The sequence below is a fragment of the Furipterus horrens genome, unplaced genomic scaffold (genome assembly GCF_987537825.1).
Source record: "Furipterus horrens unplaced genomic scaffold, mFurHor1.1.pri manual_scaffold_2, whole genome shotgun sequence".
Classification (NCBI taxonomy): domain Eukaryota; kingdom Metazoa; phylum Chordata; class Mammalia; order Chiroptera; family Furipteridae; genus Furipterus; species Furipterus horrens.
Window position 1 is genome coordinate 11,328,800 of NW_028327172.1, and position 24,308 is coordinate 11,353,107.

Genomic DNA, 24,308 nt, shown 5'->3' on the forward strand with positions numbered 1-24,308 from the left:
TTTGTTTTTTGTTTTTTTAATCTGGTTCTCATGGCAGAATGATTTACATTTTATATGAGGATTAGTTTGTTAAGCAGTCGTTAAGAAGCAAACATAACAGAGGGTTTCTATCTTTTACTCCATTCAAGTTAGTGGTAAACCTGTTCTCATTTGGAGAGCCCCACTACTAACAGAAATCAGCACCAACCAAAAGAGTAGGTTAGTCCAGTACAGATTGTCTACAGGTCTTAACCAGTTCAGGAAGGAAGTTATTCAGTAATTTAAAATGCTGCTGTTTTTGAAAGCCTTTTTTTAAAAACTCACTTGATAAAGAACCTTCATATATTCCAAGTTGGATATCTAGCTTTTGTAAGTAATTTGAAGCCATGGTATTCTGGAAGAAAAGATTAATATAGGAAAAAGAGAAAGCAGAAACTACAAAGTAATGTAGTAAAACAAAGTAAATTTTATGCATAGGCACATATTAAGAAAGGTGATTATAAAGTTTTTGCCTTTATAAAGATAGTAGGTTGATAAGTCATGAGGGCTTCTTTAGCAAGTAAGAAACACAGGGAACAGAAAGAAAATTAACGTTTTCCAAAGTGCTGCTACAGGGATAAGAAAATGTTTATGGTACTCTATCAGTATCGGTCCCTTTGATTTAATTTTATGTGTTCTTTTGTAGCAATTGGTGCTGAAAATTCAGAAAAAGTAGATGAGAATTCAGACAAAGAGATGGAAACAGAAGAATCTTCAGAGAAAACAAAGGTACAAACAGCACCTAAAGTAGAAGAAGAACAGGATTTAAAAGTACGTGTATATATATGTTACTTAAGCAGCTTGACAAATATTTTTAAATTGCCTAGCCATTAAACTGCTGTCTATTAGCAAATAGTAAAAATAATCTTTGCTCTTTCGAAAATATGAATCATTTACTTTGTTAGATGAAAATGTCATATTTAAGGCTAAAATAAGGGATTACAAGACCAATTTTATATAGAGAAATCTAAAAATAAATTTTAAATAATTACTTTCTCACATTAAGCCTTCTTGAGAAAGCAGTAGCTTATCAAAGACTTATCTAAGTTAGAAGTACTAAAAAGACTAAAAGTTATAAATTTAATTCCTACATGAACCACATGGCCTTACACAAAGGTACACAAAAGCAAATTTGCTTCCAATTTCATTTCTATTTCTATATGAGGAGAATTGGGTCATGTAAGTATGTGCCTCTTTAAGGGCTATCCGTTGAAAAAACCAGTTAGGATATTCCTTTGACTTGAAAGAGTTTATCCAATTATTAGCTAGTGTACAGCAATGGAGAAGAAACTGGGAGACTTAATTTTGTTAAGTGTGTGGCTAGTATACATAGTTAGTGATGGATAAATGATAGCTTGACCAATGTTGGGAGTTGTATCATTTAGGATCTGTTTTCAACTCTTGCATTACATGTGTTTGAGTAGATAATGCTTTTAATTTCTCTATACGTTCTGTGAATTACTTCGCTATAAATTACAATTTTATCTTCTACATAACTATTTGGGTGCAGTTTCTTGAGAAAGGTTCTATAATTTATAAGCAGGTTTATTTTACTTAACATAGAAAATAATGCTGATTCCATTTTTATTTTATAACTTTTCTTCTTTCTTGCATTACAGTTTCAGATTGGAGAACTAGCAAATACCCTGATGAGTAAATTTGAATTTTTAGGCATTAATAGACAGTCCATCTCCAACTTTCATTTGCTGCTCTTACAGACTGAGGTAATTTAGCCATTTTCGCTATAGTCAATGTTTAAATGAAATGTTGTATATGAAGAATCTGTCTTGTTATGTTTTAATCCTAAATTTGAATGATTAACCTTCATGAGTATTTTAACCACTAATCCAGCAAATAAAACTGTATTAGCCAAAGCAGAATATTAAGATGAATACTGAGACTTTGTGTATAATGATGATAACTTAAACTTACTTCTTTCAATAGGCATATATATTTTATTTAATTTATTGTGGTAACATTGGTTAATAACACAGATTTCAGGTGTACAACTGAAAAGGAATATATTTTAATACAGATTGCTTTCTAATAAATTAAAATTCTATTCATAATTATCAGATGAAGCCATATAATGTGGAAAGTACTTTATAAGTGTTAAAGTATAAGGAATCTTAAAAAAATTTCTGAGTCCCATTTGTAACCAGCTTTATGTAAGAAGCTGACTGGTCTACCTAAGAACTGAACCTTTAATTTTGGTTAGTAACATTACTGAATTGAATGAACTATCTACCCAAATGGAAGGTAAAATTACTTGGGAAACAATCTTAATATAGTCTAAAGGGGAAAACTAAAACTACTACTGAATTCACAGATACTGGAGAGTTGGCAGTATAAAAATGTGCTGGGGTCCAGTCTCATTTTTTTATGAAATTAAGATGAGAATTCTTTTCCTCTTTGGTCTACTCCTGCTACAGTATAGCAGTACAGTCATGGACCAAAAGACTCACATCCGTCTTACTTCTGCCTCTTGACATAATAAGTCTTTAAAACTTAGTTGTTTGTTGATTCTAGACTCGGATTGCAGACTGGCGAGAAGGGGCTCTTAACGGAAACTACCTTAAACGAAAACTTCAGGATGCAGCAGAACAACTAAAACAGTATGAAATAAACGCCACTCCTAAAGGCTGGTCCTGCCACTGGGACAGGTACGCACTCTTCTCCCCTTTTCACCTTTCACCTTTGACATCTCAGACATGATTTGTGATCACCACCACCTGACAACATGACAGCCTGTCTGGAGACTGAGAGCAGCTGCAGTCAGCGGTGCTGGGCAGGCAAAGCACCGCAAACGCTTACAGAGTTTGGGCCAGCCACGCGTTGGAGAAACAAAAACAATGTTTAAAGTGTTCCATGTAACGGATTTTTTTCCAAGATTGGACAAAGCTGGTTGTACTCTCCGGAGTGTTGCACGGAGTAGGGCGGGCTTGGGGGTTAAGCGCATGCGAGAGCTCTGTGCGCTTTACAGGACCTCTGGAAGCAACTACTCCTGATTAACCTCGGTGAAGTTCAGGAAAGCTTCGTGGCTGAAGATGTGAATGAGGAACAAGATTACTATCTTCTGCCAGCAGGTCAGATGAAAACATTCCTTTTTATATTTGGCTTTTCTTGATTTTTTTTTTTCGTTATTTGAAATCTTTGCTCTTTTATTTTTCAGCTCCCAGATCCTCTCCCTCTCTTTAGCTTTCACTGTGTTTGGTATCAAGAGTATGAAATGTGAATTCCACGGTCCAAGAGGGGAAGAGTCGCCTTCCGCGTACTTCGTTGTTCTCTTCTTTGGAAGGGAAATTAGTGTTCTAGGAAACTGAGTCCCTCTGTTACTGACACTTGAAATCCTGTTAAGCATTGGCAAAGAAAAAAAAAAAAAAGATATGAGAGATGTTTTCTAAGTCATTTGTTGGTGTGAGAGGGTTCAGGGCTATATTCACAGAGCTGCTGGCAGTGCAAATAGCTTTGAATGATCCTTGGTTCTCCATCCTCAAATGTCAAAGCTCTTTGTTGCCTTTGTGAATAGCAGTCCGTAAAGAAGAGGTTCGTCCCTGTGAGAGCAGACTGCTGTCCTGGGACAGGACCAAATGGACGTGTCTTGGTAGGAGAATGGGTCTTAAAACATGTGTTTTCTTTCTTGTAATTTAGGGATCATAGACGGTATTTCTATGTAAACGAACAATCGGGCGAGTCTCAGTGGGAGTTCCCAGATGGTGAGGAGGAGGAGGAAGAAAGCCAAGCACAAGAAAGTAGAGACGGGACTCTTCCTAAACAGACCTTGAAAGACAAAACTGGCACTGATTCAAATTCTACAGAATCTTCCGAGAATTCCTCAGGTGGGATAATTTACCCTGTACTCGTTGGAGAGAAATTATTTTAGAGAAAGAAAGAAAAAAAACTTGAATTGAGGTCATAAAAGAAGGAAATAATTTAAATCATAACATAAACTTCTAATTAAAAAATAATGGCTTGAGCCCTAGCCAGATAGCCAGATAGCTCAGTTGGCTAGAGCATCGCCCTGATAAACCAAGGCTGCAGGTTCGATCCCCGGTCAGGGCTCATATAGGAGGTGGCCAATGAATGCATGAATAAGAGGAACAACTATTTTTGCTGTTCCTCTCCCCCACCCACCCCCCCATTCCCCCTTTTCTCTCTCTTAAAAAAAAAAAAGAAAAGAAAAACAAGAAGAAGGTGGCTTGACCTTAAAAAAGAAGGCAGAAGTCATACTGAAGAAAACAAAGGCAGTGATTGGTTGAAAATCAGCATACTATTGATAAAGAAAAAAATGAAATTATGAGCCACTATATTTTGATTTTAAAAAGACTGTCATATAACCACTCTCTCATGCCACAGACAAAGCTGTGGATTTCCAATAATGGAAATGCTAACTAATGCTAAGGAACTAGGTATTTGATATGTGAAAATCTGAGTGGAGTAATGTGAGATTTGTTCCACCTTCTATAGAACTCTTAGTGTATTCATATTACAGCCTCATTTTTCAACTTGACTTACAAGAAGTCTTATAAGAAGTGTGGTTGTTATAAATCAAAATGATCCACAGAAATACTATGAATCTAGGACTATACTTGTTCCAGAGGAGCAAAATAATTAATCATTGCAAATAGTGAACAATATTCTTCTATAAAACAGTGAGGCTGGCTCAACCCATTTACATTACTCTTAGAGCTCTTCAGTTTACTTACAGTAAGTCCTCACATAACTCTTCGATAGGTTCTGTGACTACACAGAACAATGTATGATGAAACCGATTTTACCACAGGGTAATTGATATAAATAAGAATTGAGTTCTTAGGTTATCTCATTCGTCTTGCTAACATAACAAAACGTTATTCAAGGACCTGCTGTATATTAAAGGGCATGGGGAGGAATAATTCCTCCATTACTCTGAGAATCTGGTAGCTTTTCTAAGAGTCATGGCTTGATTTCCACGTAATAGAAGATACATATTTTTTTCCCCGCCAAGTTCATCTTGGAATCACAAAAATAAGAGAAGAATGAAACATAGTCAAAACTAACAACTTTTTGATCTAAGAGGACTGGTAGCTATTAATATTTATTTAAATGATGGCGTATGAAGGCAGGGGTCCATTATGGAGTGATTTCTAAGAAATAAATCTTTGAAGATAAAAAGACATGGAATTTGTTAGTAAGATAGGGAGTAAAGAGCTGAGTTCTTTTGTGTTATACTTATCAAAAATGGTGCCTTGTACTCTTTGGGCTCCTTAATCCCAGTAGAAAAGTTATGATGTACCAAATGAAACTGATCATGATGTTAGCTTCTTAATGGCCTATGAAATCATTATCAGATTCATATCTTTTCAGAAATATGTTTTCTCAAGTTATAGGGTATTTTACTTACCATTTTCATGAAGATGTTTTCTTTTAATTACTTTTCCCCTTTCTTTTGGTAGCAGTGATTGATAGATGTGTCTAGTAAGTTTGTTTTATTGTTTGTGTTTTAGTAGTTAGTGAACTTATGAGGCTTGATGGTGGTTCTGGTTAGGTGATTCCATTCCTGACCAGTGTCTAATGTCTCTTTCCTATATGTTCCAAAGCTGGATAGTCTAGAATTACCAACTAAGTATTCCTCAGTAACCTCAGAGTTGACTTATTTTCTCCCTTTACTGATGACACACCCAGCTGGTTCTGTCTGGTAAAGGGAAGACCTTGAGACATTCCTGTCTGATTAAAATAATATTAATTATGCTATAGGAAAAAGCCACCATTAAACCAGCTTAATATTCTTCAGCCTCTTTTTGAGAGTCACTAAAACCATGTGATAAACTTGCCATAAGTAAAATCCAAATATGTACCTAGGTCTCTGGGATTTAAAAGCAATACTGATCACTATTTTAAGCCTATAAAGAAAGTTTATAATACAATATGTGCCCTTTGTCAGTTTAGCAGTGTTAAAATAATCTTTTAGAGAAGAAAAATTAGTATTCTTTAGGGAGCAAGGAAGTTCCAGAGTTCTCTTTATTTTTAATCCTTGTTTATTGCTTAGTGTTTGAATTTAACATGTCTCTAAAGATGAGTGACATTTCAAGACACCCAGTCTTTCTTACTGGGCTCATGTCACTTAGTTTAGATATGGCTGCTCTTCAAAAAAAAAAAAAAGCCTTTAAGGGCCTATTATTTATATAACTTCTTTAAGTTGCTCAAGTGGACTCTTGGCTCAAAATACTAGGCAAAATTTTTCTCTCTGTGGGACTGCAGGAAAATAAAGGACGCCTGCCTGTAAATAGAAATAAAGATGCAGAGAAAAGACATGTTCTTGAAGCATTCAAAATTGCGTCCCCATGCTATTTTGTCTAAGCTTGCAGTTTTCCTCATCTGTTACCACATAATGAAAGCTGTGTATGTCATTTTAATCTCTCCTTGGCCTTCAGACTTAAATGTCCTCTTCAATGGCAAAATATAGCAACTGGGTTACATTTAGAAATGAAGAAAAGCATCGTGTAATACAACATCCGTGGATATTCAAACTAGAATTTCTTGGAAGTTGTTTGTATTTAAGCTGAAGGAGAGAATTATGAATGTTAAGACGCAGCTTTTATGTTTGAGTAAATGCAGTTGGAGATTCAAATAGTTTAATTCTGCTTAGCTTTCTTGGAGGTTTTAAACCACGTTATTAATCTGGAATTTATGTTTCCTTGAGTTTCTCTGCACAGCAGCATATCACCATTGAAATTGTATTGGCATTGCATCATGCTTCTAGACGAGAAATCTGCCAATATGTAAACTCTGACATCTTCACTTGCCTTACCGTATGTTGTGGTTGGTTTATTATAAGGAAGTTTAGTAAGATAATAATCCTCAATGTTTATCGGTTTAATTCTTATGTAATCTTGATATACTGTTATGTAATGTAGTAAACTGCTTAGCCATACCCAGGTTTTATTTGTCTAAACGTTAGTGTATAAATTCATAATAGATATAACCAAATACAAGTGTAATGACACATTTGAAGTCTTTAGCTAAAAAAACTGCATTTCTATTTTCTGGTGAGTATTTCAGTGCCCTTTCCCTTCGTCCTAAACAACTCCACAAAATAATTACAGTAATCATGTGAATCAGGTTCTTAAAGTCTTTTACATAATGTGTCTATTTTCTGTTCCATGAAAAGTAAAGCTACTTGAAAAGCCGAAAAGTTCACGGTCACTTTGGTTTTACCTTGTTGAGTGCCAGTGTGGAGTATTTTGAGCAAAGTAAAGTAAAATGCTTTATCCTTGTCCCAGAGCCTTTTATAATGGAGCTCTTACCTAATCCACTGCTTTTGACCATGAAATTTAACAGGTGACTGCATCTGGATCTCTACTCCGTGAGAAGTGAGGTTTATTTGACTGAGATTTCTAAAGCTCTTGGACTCCTGATGCTTCACAGGGAAATCCTGGTAAAACAGCACTAGACTAGGAGTCAGACCTGGCCACTAAGGGCTGGGTAATCTTGGGCAAGTTACATATTTCCCTCCTGGGTTTCATTACCTTTAAAATGAAAGGGTTGAACTAGATGATTTCTCATGTCTCTTCTACTCCTAAATTCTATAAATTTTAGGGAGAAAATACCCTTCAGCATTCCTGGGATATATATCTAATAGTCCCATATATTGTGAAACTTCCCCATTGACGATAAAGAGGGATGGGGAAGGCTACAAGTAAGTATATCATATTTTCTCTAATCCTGAAAGCTTTTCCCACTAGAGAAAGGGCAGTAATTAACTGAATTTTGCAAAATTAGAAGAAAGCTGATTCTAGTTTTTCAGCTATAATTGAACTCAGACCTCAACAGTAATTTCAAATCCTTGCATCTTCAAACACCTCTTGTGTGTGTACCTTAGTTATCATTTACCTTAAAGATTTGTTCTCCTAAATTTCCCTTTTCTCATCACAGAAAAAAAACTACCCTTCCTGATTTGTGTTGTTGTGATTTAGGAAATGAGTGTAATTCACACAAAAGTGTGAAGGGATGATACGGTTGACATTGGCATCTTGCAAATGGATTTTTAAATCTTAGCATTCCAAAATAATTAAAGCGAGTAGAATTTGTGTGAATGTCTTGAATGGGTACTTCTCTGGGTCTTCTTCAGTTACTTGTCTGGCTCACTGAAAATACATGGAATCAGCATTGCAAATGCACATCACTCCCCTCATAACTTTTTGAAAGTAAAAAAAATCCCAGAGTGTTTGCCTTCTCGTTTGGGTATTTTGAAACCTTGTAGATTGAGATGACGGAACCTCTCATTGAATTAATGTGCTTCACTTTCTTGTTTATAAATCTGGACCCAAAGAACAAGATTAGTATTTCATAGCTGGGGTGTGAGTGCTAACTTGGAGGTTCATAAGTGTATCTTTCCATGAAAATGATTTTTTATCTGACTTATTTAGTATTTAAGTGACATCGATGTAGAATAGATCTGTAGGTCAGATTTTGTCTCACCAGGCAGTTGCACATTTCTGTGAATAAAAGCCACGGAGTGTTTGTATTGCTTTTCTCCCTGACTCCTGTTTGGTTTTTTAGGTTCTCTTTGTAAAGAATCCTTTTCTGGTCAAGTTTCTTCTTCATCACTCATGCCACTTACTCCATTTTGGACCCTCCTTCAGTCAAATGTGCCTGTGCTTCAACCTCCATTACCTTTGGAAATGCCACCGCCCCCACCTCCACCCCCAGAATCTCCACCACCTCCTCCCCCTCCCCCTCCTCCTGTAGAAGATGGTGAGATCCAGGAGGTAGAGATGGAGGATGAGGGGAGTGAGGAGCCTCCTGCGCCAGGAACAGAGGAGGATACTCCACTGAAACCTTCTACACAAGCCACGGTCGTAACCAGTCAGGTGAGAAAAGCTGTTTGGCACCCTGAAGAGTTTTAGGGCACCAGGGCATGATTGACACCTTGTTTTATTTTAGAAGAGGATGTTTAACCAGGACCTTTAGCCACTGATTGGTATCTTTTGTGTTTCAGAGTTCAGTTGATTCTACCACCTCTAATTCTCCTTCCACGAAAGCAGTAAAAAGAAAAGCTGCAGAAATTAGTACTGCAGTCGTTCAGAGATCAGCTACCATTGGGAGTTCTCCAGTCCTCTACAGCCAGTCAGCTGTCGCTGCAGGTAAGCGCTTTGCTTATAGTGTTTTCCTCAGTGTATTATATCCTTGTTTCCAGAATTAGATGTCATAAATTAAAGGAATGCTGAAAGTTGCTCATTGCAAAGACAATTTACATGTTTCTTTTCACTTGCTAGACACTTAACACATTGTGTATGGGTGGCCAGAATTCTCGTCATTTCTAAAAGGCATTTAAATTCCCCAGTACACAACGTGTTAAGTTACTGTTAGCAGTTTGACATGTATCCTTCCAGATTGTGCGTTTATGTAGCATCAGTGACTTTGATGTTTAAGTACTTCAGTGCTAAAGTATTCAGAAATTAATATTTTGCTACTTGCCCTGACCCATGTGGCATTGCCCTACAAAGCTACAGGTTGCTGGTCCTATTCCTGCTCAGGATATGTGCCTGGGTTGCAGGTTTCTCTGCCTCTTTTGCCCTCCCTTCCCCACTCTCTAAAAATAAATAAATAAAATCTTTTTTTAAAAATTTTGTGTCCTGGCTGGTGTAGCTCAGTGGATTTTACTCTCACCCGCAGACAAAAAGGTCGCTGTTCTGATTCCCGGTCAGGGCACATGCCTGGGTTGCAGGCCAGGTTCCCAACTGGGGGCATATGAGAGGCAACCAATCAATGTTTCTCTCCTTCTCTTCTTCCCTTCCCCTTTCTCTGAAAATACATAATATCTTTTTTAAAATATATGTATTTTGCTCCTAGAAAATGTGACTTTTTTGAGGAAAAAGGTGTATTAGAATCATTTTGTAGGTGATCTACAAATTCCTTAATTTCCTTTTCTTTTTTGTTGCGCGGTTTGTTGTGAAGTTTCATTTTACGTTTTTTTGTGTTAGGTCACCAGGCGACAGGGACTGGACAGCAGTCTGTAGGGATTGGACACCAGGCGATGTCAGTGAGCCATCCAACAGCGGGAATGGGTCACCAGGCCCGAGGGATGAGTCTGCAGTCAAATTACCTGGGCCTGGCCTCCGCTTCTGCAATCATGAGTTATGCTGAGTGCTCAGTCCCAATGACAGTGACTGCTCCCACCTTGCAGCCAGTCCAGGCCCGGGCGGTCGTGCCCACCGCTGCTGTTGTGGAGCCGCCGCCGCCGCCACCGCCGCCGCCTCCTGCCCCACCAACACCGCCGCCACCAGCCCCCAAAATGCCGCCACCTGAGAAGACAAAAAAAGGAAAGAAAGAGAAGGTATAGTGAATATCTCTCTAAATATTTTTTTAATCTTTATTTTTAAAAATGTATTCTTATTAAGGTGATATTCATATAAAATTAACCGTTTTAAGGGATACAGTCCTGTTGCATTTACTACATTTACAGTGCACAGCCACCGCCTCTCTAGTCACATGGTGTTTGCGTCACTTCAGCATCATCCCCCATCACACCTTCCCCGGGCTCGGGGACCACACATCTGCTGTCTGTCGCTGGGTTTACTTATTCTGGAATCATGAATATGTGAACTTATATGTCTGGCTTCCATTATTTAGCAGTGTCTTCAAGGTCTATTATCCACGTTGTAGCATGTGTCCGTATTTCATTCCATTCCATAGCTTAGAAGTAGTTCACTATATACACCACAGATTGTTGATCCGTTCATCCATTGATGGACATTTGTATTGTTTTACCCCTTTTGGCTATTACAACTAGTATCCATATGAATATGCATATGAGTATATGCACACTGAGTACTTGTTTTCATTTCTTTGGGGTATATATGAGGAAAATTGCTGGGCCATATGCTAATTCTGTGTTTAACCTCTTTGAGGAACTGCCAGCGTTTTCCGACAGCAACTGAACCCATTTTACAGCGTCAGTGTGCAGGAGTTCCAGTGTCTCCAAACGTTCCCCAACACTGGTGATTTCCTTTTTCTTTTTTTTTTTTTGTTGCATTTTTTTGTTGTTGTTGTTGTTTTTAAAATATATTTTATTGATTATGCTATTACAGTTGTCCCAATTTTTCCCTCTTTGCCCCCCTTCCCTAAAACCCCCATTTTTTTTAAGTATAGGTAACCCCATGTAACACAGTTGTTAGGTTACTAACAAATGCGTGTTATATGAAACAGAACTAGTACAAAAAAGGGGCATTAGGTTCCAAAAATTAAAAAGAAATACTATTTTTATAATTAAAGAGAAATATCTTTATTAAAGTAATTTTCATCAGAAGTATTACGTATTAATATGAATTAAGTAATGTTTTCTTCGTCATCACTACTGAGCTCCATTAACCAAATGCGTTTTCTTTTTGACAAGATAGCCTCATCCTCTGAACTTTCTTCAGCATTATCTTGATTTCTATGCTCTACTTTTTGCAAAAAGTCTGTTATTTTAGATTGCTTGCTCTTAGCTGAGAGATCTTTATAAATTTCGTTACACGGTGCTAAGCACTTGTGAAGTTCTCTCTTGCACTTTGTGCTCCTTTCAGGGCAAGGATCTGCATTTAAGAAATAGGACTAACTGTTCGGATAAGTCTGGGCCTTTCTTTACACTTTTCAGAGTAAACTGTTTTGTTTTCATCAGAGCTCTCATCCCCTAAGTTATCTTGGCACATTCCAGATGTCACTTCCACCAAAACTGCTTCATCAGTTTCTTCTTCTTCCAACCATTCTTGAATATCTTCTACAGTCATAGCATGTTAGAGTGAAACCGTGTTGTAGAAGTACCGTGTTATACAGGGGATACATTTATATTTTATTGATTATGCTATTACAGTTGTCCCAATTTTGTCCACCTTGCCCCACACCTCTTCCCAGTACCTCCCTTCCCTACAGCAATCCCACCCACTTAGTTCATGTCCATGGTTCATACACATAAGTTCTTTGGCTTCTCCATTTCCTATACTATTCTTAACATCACCATTTATTTTGTACCTACCAGCTATGCTTCTTGATCCCTGCACATTTTCCCCCTTCTCACTCTCCTCCCTTCCAACTGACAGTCATCCATATGATCTCTATATCTATGATTTTATTCCTGTTATAGTTGTTTGCTTAGTTTATTTTTTTTAAGATTCATTTGTTGATAGTTATGTTTGTTGTCATTTTACTGTTTATAGTTTTGATCTTTTCTTAAATGTGTCCCGTTCACATTTCATATAATAACGGCTTGGTGATTATGAACTCCTTTAGCTTTACCTTGTCTGGGAAGCACTTTATCTGCCCTTCCATCTGAATGATAGCTTTGCTGGATAGAGTAATCCTGGTTGTGGGTCCTTGTGTTTCATCACTTTGATACTTCTTGCCAGTGCCTTCTTGCCTGCAGAGTTTCTTTTGAGAAATCAGCTGATAGTCTTATGTGAACCCCTTTGTTGGTAACTCTTTTCTTTTCTCTTACTGCTTTCAAGATTCTCTGTCTTTAACCTGTGGTATTTTAATAACCATGTGTCTTGGTGTCGTCCTCTTTGAGTCTAGCTTGTTTGAGACTCTCTGTGCTTCTTGGACTCTGTTCTTCCTGGACTTGTATGTCTTATTTCCTTTGACAAATTAGGGACGTTTTCTTTCATTATTTTTTCAAATACATTTTCAATTTCTTGCTTTTCCTCCTCTTCTGGCACCCCTATGATTCAGTTGTTGGTACACTTGGAGATGTCCCTGAGGCTCCTTATTTTATTCTTTTTTTTTTTTTTTTTCTTGCTTATTTGATTGAATGCTCTTTTCTTCCTTATGTTCCACGTCGTTGATTTGAACCTCTGCTTCCTCCCCTCCACTGTTGGTTCCCTGTAGCTTTTTCTTTATTTCACTCAATGCAACCTTCATTTCTGCCTGGGTCTTTTTTATGCAGTTTCAGTACCCAGTAATTTCTTTGAGCTTCCTAGTAACCAGTGTCTTGAATTCTGCAACTGATAGTTCACTTATCTCCATTTCATTTAGTTCTTTTCCTGGAGTTTTGTTAATTTCTTTCATTTGGGCTGTATTTCTTTGCCTACTCACTTTTGCAGCCTCCCTGTGTTTGTTTCTGTGTATTAGGTGGAGCTGCTTTGACTCCCTGTCTTACTTAGTAGTGTGGCCTGTGATAGAAAAGGCACCTGTCTGGATGAATGTGGCTTCTTTAACTCCTTGGTTGTCATACTTCCATACAATTTGATCTTCTGACAAATCTGGGTGAAATTTGTATTATAATCAAGTTGTGATTTTTTTCTGTAGTTGTTCCACAGAGGTGAAGCGTGTTTACCTATGCCTCCATCTTGGCCAAGCTGTCATGAAAGAGTGTATTTCTTTGGAGACTGGTAGCCAGTTAACTTGTCACCTGGTTTTTATATGCAAAAGGCCTGTGTTCCACTGGTGTTGGAGATCTCACACTCTTTAATCTTCTTTCCTCAACTCCTAAACTTCCCCGTCCTTCCTTATTTGGCAGAAGATCCACATTGAGTGGTTCATGCCGTCCATTTTTTAAAAATTTAATCTTTATTGTTTGTTTGTTTTTTTCTCATTACCTTTTAGTCCCCTTAGTGATTTTCCATTTTTTAAGAAAATTACTATACCGACCCTAATGGCCATGAGGTGGAATCTTATGTCATGGTTTTGATTTCTTTTTCTGTGGTGAGTAATCTTGTTGTGCATCTTTTCATTTGCTTGTTGACCATTTGTATATCTTTGGAGAAACATCTGTTTAAGTCCCTTGTCCTTTTTTTAACTGGGTTGTCTGTCTTTTGTTACTGAATTGTAAGAGTTCTGTATATGTTATAGGTACAGGTTCCTTATAAGTTACATGATTTGTGAATATTTTATCCCACTCTGTGGGTTGCCTTTTTGTTATGAGAGTGTCCTTTGGTACACAAAAGTTTAATTTTGATAAAGTCCAAAGTACTCTTTGCATTTTTGCTTGTGCTTTTTGTGTCATATCAGAGAATTTTATTTCCAATTTCAAGGTTGTGAAAATTTACCTCTGTGTTTTCTTCTAAGAGTTGTGTAGTTACTGTTGTTATTTTAATTTTTATGTGTATTTGAGCCAAGTTCATGACATACGGGAAGCAAGATCTCAGATGCTCCAAGTTGTATAGTTTTAGCACTTCAATTTAGGTTGTTAGGTAAAGGGTCAAATTTCATTCTCTTGAGTGTGGATATTCTTTTTCTCCCAGCACCATTTGTTGAAAAGACCATTCTTTATTAAATGGAAGACTTTATCTAAAATCAATTGACCATGAATGTGTGGGTGTATTTCTGGACTTTTAAATCTATTCCATTGGTCCATATGCCAGTGCCACAATGTTTTGATTGCTATGACTTTGTAGTATGTTTTGAAATTAGGAAGTAGTTTTTCAGTATTGACTGTTCAGTCCCCCTTACTCCATTCTGGGCCCTTGTTCAGTCCAACGGGCCTGTGCTTTAATCTTCATTATCTTTGAAAATGCCGCCACCACCACCTCCACCCTCACAATTTTGCATGAATTTAAAGGCCAAGTTTCATTTTTGCATAAAAGGCCAGTGGAATTTTAGTAAGGATTGTATTTAATCTGTAGATTGTTTCGATCCTATTGCCATCTTAACAATATTGTTTGAATCAGTCTGTGAACACAGGACTCCTTTTTATTTAAGTATTTAATTCATTTTGGCAATGTTTTTACCTCCTAGGCTAAATTTATTCTCAGGTATTCTTTTGGATGCTGTTGTAAGTGGTATTGTTTTAATACAGTTGGGTTTAGTTACCCTTATATAGTGTCCTTCTCTACCTTTTATAACTTTTGACTTATAGTCTATTTAGTCTTATTGATAACCCTGCTTTCTCTTGGTTACTGTTGGCATGGAATGTATTTTTCTGTCCTTTCACTTCAAACCTGTCTGGGTCTAATTACTGATAGGTAAGGCGTAATATTACCATGTTTGTTATTTGTTTTATGTATGTCTCAATAGCTTTTTTGTCCCTTGTTTTCTCTTAGTCTTCCTTTGTGTTTAGTTCATTTTTTCAGTGACACGTTTTGATTCCCTTCTCATTTCTTTTATGCGCAGTCTATATTTGTGGCCAATGACAGTCAAAATAGGGTATGGAGCAGGGAGCCAAGGATTTTTTTTTTTTTTAATGGCCCCCAAAGATGTCTACATCCTTCTGGCCCCTGTGTGGTCCGGAATTTTTTTTAAGGCTAAAAATATTATTTTCTCAGATCTTTGGGACATAAGAAATGTGTTTGTGCCAATGCTGGCGGGAAATACAGCCTGAACCCTCATAAGCAGTCCCGACAGTGTGCGTAGCATGCGGTCACACCATTTGAGTGCCTGCATGGCGTGCTGAGCTTGTACCTGGTCAGATCTTCAGCACGCAGCTCTGCTCCTCTTCAAAACCACACTGATGCACATTGGGTTTATCAGTTTCTAATACAGTGGTTCTCTAATTTCACATAACTAATCACATGTGTCAAGCATATTTTGAGTGCATACTGCTTGTCAGGCATTCTCCTTAGGAGCTTGGGATTTGGTGGTAAATCAAACAAACATAATCTCTGCTTTTGTACAGCCTCTCTTCTGGCCGGCTCGAGGAGAAGTGGGAACAGAGGTGGTGAGACAGATAAGCAAATAAATGTTTGGCATTTTAAACTGCAGTGAGAAGCTCTGAGTGGTGTGGCTAAGTGGGCTGGGTGTCGTCCAGCAGACCAAGAGGTCACAAGTTAGATTTTCAGTTGGTCACATGCCCGGGTTATTCCCCAGTTAGGGGCATGCAGGAGGCAGCTAATCGATGTTTCTCTCAAATATTGTTTCTGTCCCTGTTTTTCTCCCTCCCTTCCCCTCTCTCTAAAAATAAATAAAATGTTTTAAAAAGCAAAAAGTAAAATGCAGTGAAAAGAAATAGGCAGTGTAAGAGGACAGAAAGTGGTCTTTGGGAGGTGGTGCTATTTCAGACAGGGCGAGGAGGGAGGGCCTCTGCCAGACTGCCATTCAGAAGCCTGCAGGTCGTGATGGAACAAGCCACGTTGGATGCACATAGTTCTGCATTTGCAAATATTACAAGTTTTTTATTTTTTACTATAAAAGCACATGTTTATTGTAGAAAATTAAGAAAATGAAGGTAAACCGAAAGGTCTCCTTGCTTTTTTCATATTTAATAACTGCCATGGACTTTGTTGCTCTTTCCAGAAGTGCTGACCATTTGTTTCTCACCTCTGGTTTTCACTTGATGTTAATACTGCATCTATTTAAAATTTGTGAAGGGGAACACCGTAATTTTTAGGAGATAAAGGCAACAGTTCTGACTTCCATAGGATAAGGAGGCTAGAAAAAATTTTTCTGACCTGATTTCATGAAATAAACACATTGATATTTTTTAAATTTTTTTTTGCCTTTATTATTGTTCTTTTCCAGTTGTCCCAATTTTCCCCTCTGTTGCTCTCCCCTGCCCCGCCCACCCCCTACATTTTTTAGATTTTTAACCAAGCATTCGTTTTAGAGTTGGTATAAATTTTTGGCAAAAACTTAGAGCGGTATTTGTGTTTCTCTTCTTTTTAGTTTACTTATTCCTTAGTACTAGGAGAAGACCGTGATGTCATGTGGAGGACTCATTTCCTTATTTTATGTATTAAATTCCTTCTGACCATTAACCTTTGTTACAGGCGAAGAAGAGTAAAACCAAAATGCCGTCTCTGGTAAAGAAGTGGCAGAGCATCCAGCGTGAGTTAGACGAAGAGGAGAACTCGAGTTCCAGTGAGGAGGACCGGGAATCAACTGCACAGAAGCGAATTGAAGAGTGGAAACAGCAGCAGCTAGTCAGGTAAAAGTAAAGAGATCACAGGTCGGGTGGGTTGTGGTTAATTCATAGAAATATTTATCCATAAACGTTATGGCTTAGCCTTTTTCAAAATCAGAATTATCAGAGTTGCAATACTTTCTCCCACTAGTTGCTCATCTTAATGCAAAGGACTGTCTTTTAACACTCAGCATACCAGGAAAAATAATCATTCCCATTTACTTCTAAATCCAATAGACCCTTTTATATATTTTTAAAATTTATTTTACATATAATTTACAGAAGTAAAAATAAAAGGAAGGGGAGAAAGCAATATATTAGAAATATTAAGAAGAATGTAAACATAGCTAATCCAAGTGTTTATTGTTTATTTTCCTGGTTTTGAAGGTATACATATTGAAATGAGCAACTTTCTTCTAATGTTTAATTGTCATACATAACCTGTACCATATTCGTCTCATAAATAGTGATGGCAGATTTCAAATTCATCTCTAATAGGTAGTTTATTATTACTTCTGGTTCTTGAACTTGCAGTATCCATAAACACAGTACTTATGAAAACATTTGGGAGAAGTTAGCCATTCTTTGCTTCGTAAGCCAAAATATTTTCATTTTTAGATACATAAACACCAATCGAATTCTTTTTCTAAAATATCAATTTCTCTCCAATCACTACATACCTGCTTTCAGCATTTGTCCACTTAAATAAATTTGAGCATGCAGTGTCGTAAAACCGGAAAGATTCCTGTCACACATCTTTTTAGGAAACAAGCAGGTCCAGGTTCTTGTTATAACGTACGGAGTGATAAAGTTGTTCCTTTTGAACGAGAATACTCTTATTTCCTTTTTGTCCTTAGAAAATATAGTTTATTCACCAGTCTTGAATTTGAGAAAATTCATTTAGGATATAGTCTTCTTAACATTCAAATTTGATCATTATTAGAATCTGCAGTGCCACTCTGTCACTTTGTATTCATTTTATATTTATAAAAGAAAAAAAGAAACTATGCAGATGTCGTCTCCAGACTTGATATTTTTACTCCTTGAAAGGTGATACACTATTGGGGCAACATGATAAGAAAAGAGGGATGGTATTAGTGACAATTTATTTCACTTTTGTATTATCCTTGTAGGTAATTTCATTATTTATATTTGGTGTTTTTTGTTTTTTAATTATTTTAGTTTTTCCTTTTTTTTTCTTTTTTTTTTGTAGTATTGCTGGGAATTCAGTAATTATTAATTCCTATAATGATGAAATACCAAACTACTTAAGGTGATGGGGGGAAATCACAATGATCCCATAACTTACCTTAAATTATTTTAGATTTTTAAAAGAGTCTAGTGCACCCATTCTGGTAATTACAAGATAAATCTGAGAGCTTCAATCCCTTTTTTTAGATGACTGAATAAGCCATGCGATATCAGTCTTTACAAATAGAACTGGTCAAAAGAGAATCTCAAAAAATTAGGTCCAAATGTCCCTGATGGGATATTGAAGGTGAAATAATCTTCCTTAAAGAACCATAACTCCGGGGAGACCAAGAAAAACTTAGATAAGAATGTGTTTTATTCCTTAATGTGGCTTTAATGGTTGCTAAAGGTATATAAAAATATGTACTTAACATATACATAAAACTATATAAAGTGTTGTGTATGTCTTTCATTGACCCATCAGAAGAAATTTGATTAAAAATTTCCTGGTACTTAGCTGAGAAACTTGAAGCATTTTCATGAACATAGATGTGATAGATCAGATTTTCAGTTTCAGTTATATATTTTTATTTGCTAGGAAATGAACAGTTTGGGATTTTTTTCTAATGAAGTAATCTGTGTGTTGTTTTCACAGTGGCATGGCAGAGAGAAATGCTAATTTTGAAGCCCTTCCTGAGGATTGGCGAGCAAGACTGAAGCGAAGGAAAATGGCTCCAAACACATAGTTTGTTTTGTTTTTAATTTTTATTGATTGTGTGAGTGAGTGTGTGTGTGTGTGTGTGTGTGTGTGTGTGTATGTGTATTCAGAGTCTTAACCTGTTTTACTGTTGTCAGTAAACTAAATGTTATGAGGGAAAGCATATGAATTTTCTGGGCAAGAACATACACATACAAAATTTGACATTTGTGAGATGCAGTTTTTTTCTGTTTTGCTGAAGGGCGAGGTGACTGAACACTTGACCTGGCTGCCTTTATTCTCGCGCTGGCACTCTCAGCATGTTAGGTACATTAACCTCATCAGCCTGGGACATGTGGCTTGTGCGTGTGACGCCTCTGTAGAGGACACTGACAGTAAGGGAACAGTTTTCCTTCCTAATTAAGTGTCCCAGTGTCGAGCTCTTTCCTTCTACTCCAGAACAAGTGCAATTAAGAAGGCAGCTCTGTGTTCCACCGTGCGCCACGGGGATTATCAGATCCCTCTCTGACCTCTTCCCCTAGTCAGCCACCCCCGAAGTGCTAAGGTCTGTCAAGGTGGTGTTTACCTTGTGCTGGCAGGTGGCCACACGCTTTAAAACTATTGTCTCACACATTCTAGAATTGATAGTTGTCATTTCATACACAAGACGAAATACCCCCAATTTCAGTACAGGCAGCAGCAGCACGTGTTCTTATCTTGGGTTTTGAGGATTTTCCCCTTCTCTCCGGCAGTAAATGGAACAAGAGCCACTGTATGTTTATGTCTCCATTGTCTTCCCTTATTCCAGAATTCACCTCCCTTTTATGTGTGAACGTATTTTCCATAAAAAAATTCCAGTATTTAAAAAGAAGTTTACTGTTCCGTATTTTCTATTGTACTACAATCAGGTAAAAGTCACTTTAAACTGAAGAAAAGGCAAATTGTGTTTTAAAGCTGTTTGTATTTATCCAGTTTCTGACCTTGTAAATTTGTATATATGCACTAATAAAGCTTTTTTTTAATACTTCTGATTGACCTTTTGTTCTTCTAACGCTGTTACTCCGTGATTATGTAACCAAGCCTTATTTTAAGTCAGTCTTTTGTTTTTTTTTAAATTCTCACCAGAGGACATTTTTCATTGCTTTTTAGAGAGGAAGTGAGGGGAAAAGGGAGAGACATCGATGTGAGAGTAGCACCCTTTCAGCAGTACTTGCTACCTAAAGCTAAGGAACGGCAAAGAAGTTGGGGACACGTGGGGGCCTGCAGGCTTTGTAGTCATCAGCCCCGCTGCGACCGATCGCCCAGAGGCGGTGCTGCAATACCGGACGGGAAGGTCGGACCTGAAGCCGCCCCGCCTGCCCCGCCTGCCCCGCCTGCCGCGGCTCTGGGCTGAGCGCCGGCCTGCAAACCCGGCGGGCTGCGGGCCAGGTCCCCAGGTGGGGACCCGCGGGAGGCCACCGGTCTGTGCTTCCCTCTCCCTTCCCCTCTCAAAAATAAATTTTTTTAAAAGCAACTTTCCCTCGTAAGGCGGGCCCTCGTTCCCCGGAAGCGCCCTCCGCCCCGCCCTCCCGCTTCCGGGTCGCGGTTGCTAGGCTACCCGGGCCCCAGCAGAAGGCGGCCGCGGGTGAACGTGGTGCGCTAGCTGCTGGGTGAGCCTCGTTCAGGCCTTTCTGCCGCCGCAGGCGCTGTGCCGCCCCTCAGCCCAGGACGGGCGGGAGCGTGGAGGCGGCTGCACCCTTCCCTCTGCCCTTCTAAGAAATCTCCCCCTCTCTACCCGCCCTGCGGGTAACTGCCCTTCACCACCCTCCCCGGGACCAGGAAGCCCTGAACCCCTGAATTTTCAGAGCTCACTCTCTGAGCCTTTGACCTTTCTTTTCCATCTACCCCAAGCGAACTCGCTGTATCCCCTCCCCACCCATTCTCGTTTTTGTTTTTTTGTTTTTTTCACTGTCGCGGTGTCCTGGTGGCGGGCATCCTTCTGCTCAGGGAGAGGGAAGCTTGGCCTGCAGGCGGTCGGGCGCCTCCGGAGGAGAAGGCTGGAAGACAGGTGGCCCTCGCTAACTCCTCAGGTGCGCCTCCGTGCCTCAGCGTGGGGACCGCCGGCGGGGTCCGAGCGGAGGCTGGGTTGGCAGGGAAGAGGGAGCGATGTGGCAGCGTTGCCTAAAACCGCACTGGAGCTGCGGAACGAAGTGTGGGCGTGCTGCATGTCGACAGGATTTTCAGTTGTCCTGTTTTTTGTTTTGTTTTTTTTTTGTTGTTGTTGTTGCTGGTTTCTTAGCTTCTCCTGTGTAATCAGCTGCCCTTTTGGAAACCGGGCAGGGGCTGTGGGATGCCCATGTGATTGACTGATCTTCAGTATCCCACACAGCACAGCAGTAAGATGTTCCCAGCACTGGAAGCAGACCCAAAGCAGGAGGTGCGTACACACCTCTCCCGGAACTCCACTGAAATCCAGCACAATCCGAAGGTACCTTTTCCTAACTGGAGATCTTGATCTCCAAGACTGAAGGATGGGTATGAATGTCTTTCATTTGGTTTGTTTACAGAAGTCCTGAGGCGTGTGCCCCTCTGCAACGATGCTTGTGTACCTTCTGTTGAGTGTTCGGTATTAATTGAAAGGACTTTCCTGACTGTAATGGCCTTTACTTTCACAGCCTCTTCCTGATCCCTATGAAGCCTTTATGTACCATCACCTCCAGTACTATGGCTATTTTAAAGGTAATATTGTTACCGGATGGGGACCAGGCCCAGAGCGGGTCTGCTTGAGACTAGACTATAGTGTGTGGGTTCTTAACTTCATGCAGGAAAGATTTCACATGAGTCCAGGTGATTCTGAGAGTACATAAAAGCTAGGGACAGTGAAACAAGGGAAGGACTTCAGGCAGAAGCAGCAGCAGGGGAGCCTAGGCAGCGCTCTGCTTTGGCTCCCTGGAAACGTTACAGGAAAGAAGTGAGCCCAGGCGGGGCTGCTGGCAGCTCATTGGAAAATTAGAGAAAATGGAGGGCCTTGGAGACAGGATTAGGGGCTAAGCCCAGGAAGAGCTGCTGCTGCCCACTGCTCCCCTGGTTCAAGTTTCTTAGAGACCCTTAGAGTTTAGGAGGAAGTAAAAAATTCATGCCTGAGAAGGGGCATGGTCGAGCTCTAGAGCCAGCTGGTACTGGGTCTTTGCCTTAAGGGTTTTTTCTTTCTTGCAGGGGCGGGGATCTTGGGGGAGGTTCTCAGAATATTCATCAGCTTTCCAGATGTGCTTTCAATATGCTGATGCATCAAAGCAAGCATATAGGGGAGTCTGGGATTACTCTTCGATCTGCTTTGCTATTTTATCTTGGCTCTGTTGGACTCTAATTGAGTGTTTGTTATTTGTTCCCCTGACTTCATCCGTCCTTGGGTTTGGCTGGAAGAAATGGCACTAATTGGGTCTCTGTCCTCTGTCTCCCTGACCAGGGTGATGTAAGCTATTTATTCTCAGGTTAAGGAGGAGAGGGATAAGCCATTTGTTCTCAGGTGTCCTTGCAATTCACTAACTGGCAGGAAGTGGTTCAAATTGTTTGGCCTTTTTAATTATCTTGGCTCAGTTTCCCCATTCCACTTGGCCAGAAATTTTCCTAGCCTCTTACTATCCTGCTTCAATATCTTGTTCTTATCTAGCATCAGCTTTCCTGGGTCATGAAGTAAGTTGTTTCATTAACTCAGAGCTATACTTGGATAACCTAATGACAAATTTTTCAGGCACCGTTAGTGAAAAGTACTTCCTTTTCCAATTGTCTGTTTTTCTTTCCTTACACTAATACCACCCTTCGTTAATTGTACTATATGGCTTTAAAATTAAGTCGTTTTTTTTTTGGACCTAAAACTTCAATATGCTGGATTGTGGCATGAGGCATTATTATTGCCTTTTGTTAGTACAGTCTTAGTATCTGGAAAGACACATCCTCCAGTCTTGTTCTTCAAAAGTGTCTTGGTTATTCTTGCCTCTTATATAATTTTAGAATTGGCTTATGATACTTTAAAAATTATTGGGATTGCACCGAATCTGTCTACAGACTCTTAATTTCACAAGAACTGAGAATTTGCTGATACTGGGTTCTCCAATCTATGAATATAGTCTTAATTCCCTATTTATTTAGGTCTTTAATTTCTCCCAATAAAGGTTTATACTTTTTTCATAGAACTTCATATTTTTATGCTATTATAAATGGTATCCTTTTAAATTCTGGTTTTCTCATTTTGTTCCTATTACTTAGAAATAAAGTTTTATGTTGATCTTATTGCTATCAATCTTGTTCAGCTTTCTTATTAACTATTTCATTTTTGAAGTGATTACTAATTTGTTGAAAACTGAGTATCCAGTTTGCCAGATTCGGCAGAGCCCACAGGACAAAGCACCTTTGGGCACCGGGGCTCCACTCCCACCCTGAGTAAGCGGCCTTCACTTGGCGGTGGTTCTCTTAGCTGCTCCTGGAGCTACCAGGTCTGTCTGCCTCCCACGCACTTTCTTTTTCCACTATCCGTGCTGCTTCTCAAGCCTTCCCCTTACTGTAGAATGGAGAAGATGATGTTTAACTCAGGTAAATTGGAATGTGAAAGCTCTTTGGAAAATGAGATGTATTCATTGTAAAGGCCTGTGGCAGTGGGGGTTTGGTAGTAGTGGTTTTGGTATGGACCTAGATGATAGAAGTGGAAGAACTAATCTTCCAGCACCTTTAATTAAACTGCCTTTTCTTAGCTCAGAGAGGGAGTTTACCAAACTCTGCTACACACCAGCATGTTCAGAAGACTAATCCCCGATTCGTCTTGAGTGGCTCTTTTGGGGAAGGAGATGATTTGATACCAGACTCCCTGCAAAAAGAGAAGCTTCTATGTGAGTAATAATCAGTGTGTATGACCCCCAGAACCCTCAGTGCCGTGAGCAACTACTGTAGGTATTCGGGAGAACATGGCCCAACGTAGCAGAAGCCAGAGGAGCAGCCTTGGCCACTGTTTCTGACATCACTCAAAAAAGTTCTCCCTATCCCTGGCCGGTGTGGCTCAGTTGACTGAAGCATCATCCCGTAACCAAAATGTTACAGGTTTGATTCCTGGTCAGGGCACATACCTAGGTTGTGGGTCCAGTCCCCAGTCTGGGCATGTACAGGAGGCAACCAGTAGATACTTATCTCTCACATGTCCGTCTGTCTGTCTGTCTGTCTCTCTCTCTCTCTCTCTCCCTTTCTCTCTCTCTTCTTCTTCTTCTTCTTCTCTTTCTCCCTTCCTCTCTAAAAGCAGTGAAGAAATGTCCTCAGGTGATGATTTTTTTTTTTTAAATGTTCTCACTAAATCTACTTTGGATTGTGGGTTTAAATTAAAATACTGTGCATTCTAGGTTATTTTCCTCAATTGTTGGCAAATTTGTTAAGACTCTTTGCTCAGAAGTAAAATGTTGACTTTTCTTTTTAAGATTTTATTTATTTATTTTTAGAGAGAAGGGAAGGGAGAGAAACATCGATGTGAGCAACCCAGGCATGTGCCCTGACCAGGAATCGAACTGGCGACCTTTCGGAAGGTCGTTCAACCAACAGAGCTATACTGGTCAACACTAAAACATGGACTTTTCACACAGTTTTGTT

At 39.1% G+C, this 24,308-nt stretch overlaps 2 protein-coding genes across 3 annotated transcripts in view; both read left to right on the plus strand.

The window, feature by feature from the left end:
- Positions 1 to 19,725, plus strand: part of FNBP4 (formin binding protein 4) — a 37,183-nt gene extending 17,458 nt beyond the window's left edge. Inside the window, exons 9-17 of one of the 2 annotated variants that reach the window (XM_090261331.1) lie at positions 665 to 789; positions 1,638 to 1,742; positions 2,548 to 2,681; positions 3,670 to 3,857; positions 8,560 to 8,870; positions 8,999 to 9,143; positions 9,984 to 10,336; positions 16,680 to 16,837; positions 18,660 to 19,725. In XM_090261331.1, the coding sequence (XP_090117457.1) occupies positions 665 to 789; positions 1,638 to 1,742; positions 2,548 to 2,681; positions 3,670 to 3,857; positions 8,560 to 8,870; positions 8,999 to 9,143; positions 9,984 to 10,336; positions 16,680 to 16,837; positions 18,660 to 18,750 (1,610 nt within the window). In that variant the 3' untranslated portion in view covers positions 18,751 to 19,725. Of the gene's footprint in view, positions 1 to 664; positions 790 to 1,637; positions 1,743 to 2,547; positions 2,682 to 3,001; positions 3,105 to 3,190; positions 3,858 to 8,559; positions 8,871 to 8,998; positions 9,144 to 9,983; positions 10,337 to 16,679; positions 16,838 to 18,659 lie in introns of those variants that run through there. The other variant, XR_016507899.1, reaches the window with a different exon arrangement.
- Positions 19,726 to 21,049: 1,324 nt separating this feature from the next.
- The window catches only part of AGBL2 (AGBL carboxypeptidase 2), a 36,647-nt gene continuing 33,388 nt past the window's right edge, over positions 21,050 to 24,308 (plus strand). Inside the window, exons 1-3 of the mRNA XM_090261359.1 lie at positions 21,050 to 21,117; positions 21,356 to 21,419; positions 23,429 to 23,563. Of these exons, the coding sequence (XP_090117485.1) occupies positions 21,082 to 21,117; positions 21,356 to 21,419; positions 23,429 to 23,563 (235 nt within the window). The 5' untranslated portion in view covers positions 21,050 to 21,081. The remainder of the gene's footprint in view (positions 21,118 to 21,355; positions 21,420 to 23,428; positions 23,564 to 24,308) is intronic.